Genomic DNA, 9,895 nt, shown 5'->3' on the forward strand with positions numbered 1-9,895 from the left:
TTTATCATTACAAAAATATCATGTTAAGTCCTTGATGAAGTTATGGAATGTCAAATTCCATTCCAACTTTCCTATTTTTCCCTTAAGAGCGCAAACTCCATGAATTCATCTAATAATCAATCAACACTTAGTATTTTGCATCCAAATCATTCTAACGGTATCCATTTATGGTTACGAACTTCATTTTCTCAACATATAGACCATTATACATAAAGTCCATTGTTGTCATCATATATTCTCCAAAACCACATAAAATCCATGTTTATGTAATATTCTACCATCATGGATGTGTTTGAGTATTCAAATTTGATTATTTGTCATCAAAAATCGTCTAAGTCATTAAATCCATTCCATAATAGCTTATAGATACAAAATTCTCAAATTAGATTTCTAGGGTTCATGAAGATTTTTACCCAAATCATCAAATCCATCAATAGTATGATTATATTGAGATTAGAACCATGGAAACAACTAAAAGGAGGCTAGAAAAACAAACCCAAATCATCAATTGAAGCCAAAATTTGCATTGGGGTTCAACCCTAATGACGAACTCGAAAGATAGAGTTAGAGGAGAAAGTTTTATACCTTATTAGCGTTTGGTTGCTTCCTTTATTTGCTTGGATGCTTCCTTTCTTTGCTTGGATGCTTCAAAACTTGCTTGATTCAGACCCTAGATGTGAAAATGGAGGAAAACCACTATTAGAGAAGCTCTTCACTTGTTCTCCACGTTATGGATGAATGAGGGGGAAATAGATGCATCTTATTTCCCTAATATTTTCACATTTGGTCCATCTAGTTTACATCTTTTGTTTAAAACTCACCAAACCTCAATATTTGTGATTTAACTCAAGTTTTAACATAATAAGCCATTCATCATACATTTTATAGGCTTGGTGGCATACCTTTCATTAAGTGGATCAACCCTTTGATCAACTCACTATGCCAAGTTGATATTTCTGTCCCTTAAACTTTAGAGTGTTGTTACTTCCACTTTTAGCTTTCTAAATTTCATATCAATTAACGATATGATTATCCTATAATGATTTATTTATATTAATTACCCTTTATCTATTTACCTTATTAATTTAATATTCTAGTCTTAAATTTAGGAAGTTACAATCAACTTTAAAGATTATTATATAGTTTTTCAATATACAAGTATATGATGTTCAAAGATTACATCCGGGGTTCGGGTTTGAGGATAAGAAAAGTTGCAGCCTCACTTGGAAAATAAGACGTCTCTATAACATCTAACGATGTACCAGAAATGGTCAAAGAAAAATTTTAGTTTGGGTTATTTCCATAAAAGACCCTATATTCTAACTTTTTTTCTTTTTAAACGTAAATTATTTATTTTTGTTTCATAAAAGACCCTATATTTTGTAATTGTTTCCATTTTAGACCTAAAATGTTTTTTTTTCAAATAAACTCAACTTTAAAATTGGTTATAATCTTCAAGACCAAATATATAAAGTACTTATTGTCTACACCGAAAAAGAAAGTATACATGTATACACTAAAAAGATATTATTTAATCTATTATCTTTTGAGTGAATATAACCTAAAAGAAAAGAATTGCAAAATTTTATTTTTGTTTAAAAGATATAATTAAAATTTATCTTGGATATATATTATATCATTAAACATGATATATTGTTTATAGAAAATGTTATTATTACCGATAATAAAAAGTTTGATGTTAATTTAGTATTTTTTGGTAGCATGGATAATACATGGCTAAAAATAATCTTTTAGCATAATAACATTTTTTTTATTTGTAGAAAAAAATACATATAATTTAACAAACTGTTTACAAAATAATTTTTTTAGTTTGTCCATTATACTTATTTGGTGAGTTTGGACATATTTCCCTCTCTCACTTTTCTATATTATTTTTTTGGCCGAATTTTTTAATCAATTTTTTTAGAACAGTTAACAAACGCACTTACTATCATACTCCTAAATCAAAGTCATAAAATATTTTGTAGCATTAGCCCATTATTAAATAATATGTTATAATTATATCAAATAAATACATAAAAATATTAATCCTAAACATTGTATTAGTTTTGTTTAGATATATGAGATTCAAGTTTAAGACTTTCTTAAAAAATATTAACATCACATATGAATACATAAAACTATATTTTGGGAATGAAACCGTTTGAACATAAGTTGAAAATCCAAATACCAAGAATGATGCACACTTAAATATCAAAATACGATGGTTGACATTATTAACAATGGTTGGAATGTGGTGAATGAGGAAAACTGACAAACTATAAAATTTTGTTGTAAAGAAAAGAAAATTGAATAGTTCACCTACTACCTCATTTTATTAATCTATCTTATGTATACATGGTGTTTAGATCAATACATGGTGTTTGTATATCACTGTTATTGAATCTTAAGGATAAGCATAATAATTACCAAAATAAAATTTAGGATTTCATTTTAATTTGAAAGAATATAATCATGTTTTTATGCATGAACGAAGTTAAGCTTCATTAAATCGGTGTAGTTAAGTACCTTATACAACTAGTATTAAAGGTTGTAACTTATTTTAAAGTTGAGTTTATTTTGAAATTAAAAATATATATATTTTAGGTCTAAACTGGAAAAAAGTACAAAATATTGGGTTTTTTTTATAAAATGAAAATACTTGATTTCCCTTTTGGTAACCTAGGGTCTAAAATAACAAGTAATAGGTAAAAGTTGAGTTTTTTACGGAAAAGAAAAAAATTTCTAAGTCTAAAAAGGAAAAGAATCAAAATACGTGGTCTTTTATGATAATAACCTTTTAGTTTCAATTTGAAGATAGGATACCATACCCTACCATGTTATGATTCCTAGTTGGATTGATTCACTTGTCTTGGAGAGACAATTAATTAACAAAGTTGTTTAAAATTTCAAGTCAAAATTTTTAAAAATAAATTAATTTGTAAAGAAAAACGTGAAAGATTTTTGTAGGAAGTTTGGGCTGTATGATAAAATCACATTTTGGGCTAAATGGCAAAATGCTAAAAAGAGACCCGATTTAAATTATGTGGGTTTTCGGGTTGAACCAACAGACTTGGGCTTAACGCCACGTTCCTCCATCGAAGACGTATCAAGCTTTTTCTATACCAAGCCGCCGGCGTTTTCAGCTCACAATTACCGCCATCGCTCTCACCCGTAAGCTCTATGCCGGTTGTGTGGTGAACGCCTCTCCGTATTCGGGCAATTTGGACAGGTATTCTCTTATCTACCAAGTACCAATCGCGGATGTAATGTTTTCTTCACTTAATCCATCCGAGGTTTAACTTTGATCTAGGGTTTTAGGAATTAACTACTTTTGAAATATGTAATCTCAGTTAATATATTGCATGTATCGTACGACTGGTTGTTGCATATTGCTGTAGCAGTAACATCGCAATGTTGTTGTGATGTTTAAATTCGTATTGTATCATGATCTCTGATTATATGTTTATTGAAGCTTAACATTATGCCCTTTTTGTGAAGAATCTTGTGTGATTCTTCTGAGCATCAATGTTGGATTAAAATTTTAGAAGCTTCTGTAAACTGTAATCTCTGTTCTCAGGTGGTGTGATACATATCGTTGGAGCAATGCAAATAGCTATAATAACTATCATGTATTAATCTTAGGACATTTTCTTATAGCTTAAATACGTCACAAGATTATGATTTGATTGTAGTTCTCATAGAGTAAGCCTACAATTGGTTAATATGAGCAATTAGTGCAATCATTTTGTGACCACTGCTACATTACACTCATTTGAAGTGTCAAAGTTTAAACTTCAACCCTTTTATGCTCTTTGAAGTTTAGCAAATTGGTATGGTTTAATGACATAAGATTATCAATAATTCATTGTTTTGTAATGGGGAAGACAGATCATTGACACCAAGATCCCAAGATTTCAATATAAAGAGCCATGTCGATTGTTACCAGATCCAGACGGATATTCTCCATAGTATTGAAGAGCAACAAGAATCCTCGTTGGTATTCTAGTGTCACTGCAAATCCTCCCAAAGAACCCATTATCTCCTCTTCTATCCTCAGTGATCAAGCTGCATCTTCAATTCCACCTCCACCACCGGAAAGTGCAGCAGCCGCCAAAGGAGGTGGTGGACAACCATGGAGTTTTCTCAAGTATTCTATAATTGCAGCAGTTACTGGAGGTGTTGCCACTGCTGGGTATGCAACCTATGGTGTGTGCTTTTTCCCTCTACATCTACACATGTGAAGTTTCATTGCTAAAATCTTAAATACTTAAATCACTTGTAATTCTGCTTGATGCTCCTTTCTTATCATCTTGTTCACTCCAAATGGAAGTAGAAATATAGAAATGACTCAACATCAAACACACATGGTAACAAGTAGTATATTTTTGTTTTTCATGCCCTTCTTTATGCATCTATATTCTGTATACATCTCCTTTTTGCAGCATACAGTTTAGAAGAAGTTGATGAGAAGACTAAGGCTTTTCGTGCATCAACCAAAGTCTCTATAGGTGATGATTTGTCTTCTTTTGAGGTGAGTGTTGACTTAGAATTCCATCCTTATTTTTATGTGTTTAATGGCATCACTGACATATGTGGTGTTAGCCCCAAAAATACTATTGTATCATTCATATAATGATTTTGGAGCGTGAAACATCTTATTCTAACATATAACTTATACTGTAAATGCAGAAATTTCAAGCTATGCTTAAATCAACTGCAATGACAGGTTTACCATTATTATCTTTTTTTCCTTTTGCTTTCTTTATTATTATTATTTATGATTTATATTTTACCTTTTTGTATCTTCTTGATGTTTCAGTTCCTGCCAAGTTAGTCGAGCTTTATTTGGATCTGCGTGCATCTACAGAAGAACATGTTCGAGTGTGTATACAATATAAACCTTTTGTTCTTTCCTCAATAATATATATTATTTATTTTTCACTTTGTTTTTTTGCTTAAAAAATTGTGGTTTTCTAGGGTTTTACTGAACCCTTGTCAGATAAGCTCCTTCCAGATTTGCACCCACAAGAGCAACATGTATTCACATTGGTTTTAGACCTCAATGAAACTTTACTATACTCCGATTGGAAGGTAATTTATATACAAAAAAATATTCCATCATTTCTTTTTCTATCTTTAAGTTTGATCTTCAATTTTATCCACTTCATAAGTAACTTTTTGTAATTCTATTAAAGCGTGATCGAGGTTGGAGAACATTTAAAAGACCTGGAGTTGATGACTTTTTAGAACAACTAGCTCGGTATTATGAAATCATAGTCTATTCCGATCAGCAGGCCATGGTATATTACTTTTTTACCCTTCCTCCATTTTCTTTAATTAACAAATCTGAGGCTTTTTATTTTTGTATTGCAGTATGTTGATCCTATTGTTGATAGATTGGATGGAAATCACTGCATAAGGTACAGGCTGTCAAGGGCTGCAACTAGATATCAAGATGGGAAGCACTACAGAGTATGTTTTTTAAATATGATCTTTTATTAAATAACATCATGACATAAAAAAGAATATTTTATTTTTATTTTTTGGTAGGATTTGTCAAAACTTAACAGAGATCCTTCAAGAATTCTGTATGTGAGTGGTAATGCTCTTGAGAGTTGTCTTCAGCCAGAGAACTGTGTACCAGTAAAACCATGGAAATGTGAAGCTGAAGACACTGCACTTGTGGATCTTATACCATTTCTTGAATGTAAGCACAATAATTTTACCTTTCACTTTATAAATATTTAATTAATTTAATTATAATGTTGGGTTTAGGATTTATGTATTGTAACTGCAGATGTTGCACGCCATAGGCCTGCTGATATTCGACCTGTACTAGCTTCATATCAAGGACATGATATAGCCAAAGAGTTCATTGAACGTTCTAAAGAACATCAGAGGTAAAAAAATATATATAAAACTTTTCAAGATTGTTCTTAAATCTTAACTAATCTAATCATGTGGGACCTGAATAATGTCCTCAGCAAAATACTAAAAACTGCAACTTACAGAAATTCTCAAAACCTACGGATTGGTCTCTTGCGAGACTTTTTTGTCTTGAAATTGGATGCTTGTAAAATTACCAATTTATCCTTAACTTTAAAAAAAAAGAGGGATGATTTCTGTTATTTACTCTACTGGTTCAAAACACCATTTTCCCTGAATAGATAAAAAAATTCCCCTTTTCAGCCAAGTGTCATCATTACATTTCTTATATTTGGTAAGGATTGAAGGGCATTTTGGACATTTAACTAAATAAGTTGACATATCTGTTGGGATGGATGATTCAGGAGAATGCAGGAGCAGAAGCAACCGGGGCGTCTGTGGCGACGCTGAGTGAATCTGTTAGCAGATTTGAGATTGAGAATTGATGATATAATGAATTAATGAGTATGAAACTGTTAGGCTGCATTGCATGCGTATGATATGATATCATAAGATATAGAAGATGATTTAGTTAGTGAGATTGGATTTTTCCATCTCATTTTGTTGTCGCTTGGTATAACCATTTTTGAATCCCCTAAATATTTGTCTTTCTTACTTGTCTCTCAAGTTTGAGAATAAATATACATACACTCGTACATGGCCCATTGCCAATTTTGCTACTTTTGCTTGTAGTTGAAGGTTATCTTTAGTTTCTTTCCTATATTTATTTGTTCATTTCATTTTTTTTACTATGTAAGTTTAGTCTAATTATGATTGTGGGTCTCATCAATGACTGAAAAACAGAAGTTCACCAAGGGAGATATTTTATGTCTTTTTACAACTGTATAACCGCTCCAAAAAGTCAATAAAATACTAAAGAATATCTAGATTAGAAGATAATGCCAAGGGTCGGTGGTGTATATATACTCTTTTTTAAAACAATAAAAGAAAGAGAAACAACCATATATATATATATATATATATATATATATATATATATATATATATATATATATATATATATATATATATATATATATATATATATATATAGTTTTGAAGGTCTCACAAACTCATCATCCAAGACCTCTCTTCAACTTATTTCTCTACACTCTATGTACACTTACCAATAAATGGCACAAACAACTTAATAGAAGTAGTCATGAGCACTTGTGGGCCCTCCCTCTTCATTATCATCTTCCTCGGAGCTATTAGCATCAAAACTCAAAATAAACTCCAACATATTACCTTCTCTATTCACACTCACATTCTCAATGGGGCTTGCTTGTTGGCTTCGCATTGACAGCAATTGAAGTGCCATTTCTCTCGGTGACACCATTTGATACATCCAAGTATTCATCTTAGGCCTCGACTAAATAACCAAAAAAACATTAAAAAAACAAAAAAGATGTTAACGTCTGTTTGATGTGATGAAATAGAATAACAAGAAACAACACACCTTCTCAATATTTGTTGGGGGAGGTGCCTTTTCAAGTGCAGTAGGTGTCCAAATCTTGATGTCACTCTCAATCCCACTACTCGCAAGCATACTTGTATGTGGATGCGGTTGAATACAATTCACCACTTGTTTATCAGCTTCCATAACACGAACAACTTCCGTGTCTTTTTTCCTCCAAATAAACATTCTCCCACAATCTGATCCACTCACAACATACTCACATTTAGGTCCAAAAAAGTTCACTCCCTTCACTGTCATACAATTCCGATGCCCCTTGTATTGTAGCGGGCCCGGTTTGGAATCAGATTCCATCGTCCGATCAACATCTAAGACTGAATTTACATTACTACCCCACCCCATGTCCTTTGAGAAAAGATAGATGAACTCTTCACCGTATGAAACAAGAAGTTCGCTTTGATCCGAGAAGGCTAATCCGGTAATTCCAACATTTTCGTCTCCTAATAAATGTTTAGGACAAAAATGGTCAACTGGTTGACCAAAAGCAGATGAAGAATTCGAATTCGATCTGTATCTTCTGATATCATATAATCTAGTGAATTCATCGGATCCAGCAATCATGAATAAATTAGGGTTTCGTGGGTCTATTGCTATAGCATTTAGGTTTACAACTTGCATGAAGCTTCTACCATGAACTGGTTGACAACTGAAAAGTTCTGTTGCCTCTCCTGTTCTCAGATCAAACTGAAAAAAGTAGGGTTTATAAAATACAGAATTCAGTTATTAAAGTAATTAGATTGATTGTGAGTGTGACTATTGACTAACATGTTGAACCAATCCATCTTCGCCACATGTATAGAAGATGTGTGGACTTCCAGGTTCAATGGCTAGCTTATGAGCTCTTCCTTGATGTCTTGCAAGCAATTTTGTCTCCACTTTTCCACATTCTAAGATGGTTGCATGCCTCACCTAGAATAATCAAATGATCATAAAAAAGTACTATATAAATTGGGGAATTATTTATTTAAAAATATTAAAAGCATACCTGGCCATCAGCAGCACAAGTGACAATGGTTCGTTCATCGGTTCCTGGCATGATCTTTGCTTGGAAGATATTGTTATTATGGCCAGAATTGAAAGAAAGTTTAATACTTCCGGTTTCCCAGTCCCAGAGTATAACTCTTTTGTCATCTGAACCAGATACCAGAATGTCTCCATCTCCATTGAAGCTTACAGTGTTCACACATCCTCTGTGTTTTTCCAGCTTTCTTACAAGATCAAGTCTCAGGACTAGATCCTACCACATCAAAGCAATCGATCATGTATGTGATTATACTATTAAGATCAAGTCTCAGGACTAGCTTCCACAATGCATAGTTTTGAGTTGAATGAGGTGGAAAGCCTAGTTGGCATTCTATGGATTAAACTCAACCTTTGTTGGATGCCACCTTGGAGTTCAGTGCATTGTAGGAGAAACATGATAGAGTTGAATGAAAAGTAGAATGATAACGTTGCAATCAGTTAACTCCATAGAGTTCAATGCATTGTGATGTTGTTACACAGACAACTTGAAAATAACTGGAATTATCATTTATCAAGCAAATCAAAATTGATTTTCACTCAAGTACATAGATTAGTAATCTTTGCTGCCTATAAGTAAATCTTCGATATATTCCCAGTGTACAAATTGGTACACCAAGGAATCACTGGTGTATTAACAATGTGCGTCAATCTGGTTGCTGATTCATGTGAATTTGATATTTATGCAAACAAAACAAGCAGAAAACACAGGAAAATATGTTACGCGTGATTGACATACAAAGGGTTTACGATTACAGACAACATCCCTAATAAATCCGCCCTAAAACAAAATCAGATCAACAGGTTAAGTAAAATCAAACATATACCTCGGAAGCAGCGAGACGATGGGCGAATTTTCTGGTGGAAAGATGGCCGACTTCACGGCGACATATATCAACCACCGCCGTATCGACGCTCGCTATGTTCCTTTTTTTCATCATCCTGCAATGATAAAAACTATTAGACACGCAACAATTTGATCTCTCTTGTTTGGAATCAAAATTAATCCATGAACGAATTCACGTGGAACTGAATCTGACATCGTGGATCAATGAAATTAACAAACTGAATTGTTGATGAAAAGAAAACCTGAATTTGAGTGTAAGTAAATACCTAGAAGTAGAAGGATCGACCTCTGAAACGGATTGAAACGATCCTTATGTGTCGACAAGAGATGAATACACCTCACTTTATACTCCTTCCACTTCTCTCTCACACGTACATTTTTACCTCAATTATATAATAGGCAGAAATTCGTATGTCTAACCATCCAAATCCAATACGTCTAATCGTATTTATATTTCTAATGTTTTTTAATATATATGTACCTTTTTATTTTTATTTTTTATTTTTATTGATTTATAATTCCTTTTTATAATCTTAAATCATTATAACTGAAAATAAACATGTAATATGCGATAATGCCCTTACTTGTAAATTCTAATACTACTGATACAATCGCAACCTGCT

The 9,895-nt window shown here is 32.4% G+C and overlaps 2 protein-coding genes across 3 annotated transcripts; one reads left to right on the forward strand and one right to left on the reverse strand.

Annotated features, from left to right (window-relative positions):
- Nucleotides 1–3,073: 3,073 nt before the first annotated feature.
- LOC111884316 (mitochondrial import inner membrane translocase subunit TIM50) lies at nucleotides 3,074–6,649 on the forward strand. 2 transcript variants are annotated; one of them, XM_023880630.2, is made up of 11 exons: nucleotides 3,074–3,232; nucleotides 3,888–4,209; nucleotides 4,446–4,534; nucleotides 4,693–4,729; nucleotides 4,823–4,884; nucleotides 4,981–5,094; nucleotides 5,199–5,303; nucleotides 5,377–5,475; nucleotides 5,554–5,710; nucleotides 5,801–5,903; nucleotides 6,294–6,649. In XM_023880630.2, exons 2-11 carry the CDS (start codon nucleotides 3,933–3,935, stop codon nucleotides 6,337–6,339), a joined length of 1,089 nt encoding a protein of 362 aa, XP_023736398.1. In that variant the 5' UTR covers nucleotides 3,074–3,232; nucleotides 3,888–3,932; the 3' UTR covers nucleotides 6,340–6,649. The 2 variants fall into 2 exon arrangements, with proteins under 2 accessions (XP_023736398.1, XP_023736397.1); XM_023880629.2 differs by having other exon boundaries at nucleotides 3,892–4,209.
- Nucleotides 6,650–6,825: 176 nt separating this feature from the next.
- LOC111884315 (uncharacterized) lies at nucleotides 6,826–9,685 on the reverse strand. The gene is made up of 6 exons (XM_023880628.3): nucleotides 9,539–9,685; nucleotides 9,253–9,367; nucleotides 8,391–8,642; nucleotides 8,171–8,314; nucleotides 7,388–8,089; nucleotides 6,826–7,300 (listed from the first exon to the last, which is right to left on the reverse strand). The coding sequence occupies exons 2-6, from the start codon at nucleotides 9,364–9,366 to the stop codon at nucleotides 7,076–7,078; spliced, it is 1,437 nt and encodes a 478-aa protein (XP_023736396.1). The 5' UTR covers nucleotide 9,367; nucleotides 9,539–9,685; the 3' UTR covers nucleotides 6,826–7,075.
- Between the last annotated feature and the right edge of the window lie 210 nt (nucleotides 9,686–9,895).

This window comes from Lactuca sativa, chromosome 3 (genome assembly GCF_002870075.4).
Source record: "Lactuca sativa cultivar Salinas chromosome 3, Lsat_Salinas_v11, whole genome shotgun sequence".
In the NCBI taxonomy this organism is placed as follows: Eukaryota; Viridiplantae; Streptophyta; class Magnoliopsida; order Asterales; family Asteraceae; genus Lactuca; species Lactuca sativa.

What these genes read in the sequence shown, in the direction of transcription:
- LOC111884316 (XM_023880630.2), top strand. Translation starts at nt 3,933, where the DNA reads ATGTCGATTGTTACCAGATCCAGACGGATATTCTCCATAGTATTGAAG. An exon ending in CTACAGAAGAACATGTTCGA is followed by an intron (nt 4,885 to 4,980) that starts GTGTGTATACAA and finishes GTGGTTTTCTAG; the next exon opens with GGTTTTACTGAACCCTTGTC. An exon ending in TCTTATACCATTTCTTGAAT is followed by an intron (nt 5,711 to 5,800) that starts GTAAGCACAATA and finishes TTGTAACTGCAG; the next exon opens with ATGTTGCACGCCATAGGCCT.
- LOC111884315 (XM_023880628.3), bottom strand. Translation starts at nt 9,366, where the DNA reads ATGATGAAAAAAAGGAACATAGCGAGCGTCGATACGGCGGTGGTTGAT. An exon ending in ATCGTCTCGCTGCTTCCGAG is followed by an intron (nt 8,643 to 9,252) that starts GTATATGTTTGA and finishes TTGATGTGGTAG; the next exon opens with GATCTAGTCCTGAGACTTGA. An exon ending in CCCCAACAAATATTGAGAAG is followed by an intron (nt 7,301 to 7,387) that starts GTGTGTTGTTTC and finishes TTGGTTATTTAG; the next exon opens with TCGAGGCCTAAGATGAATAC.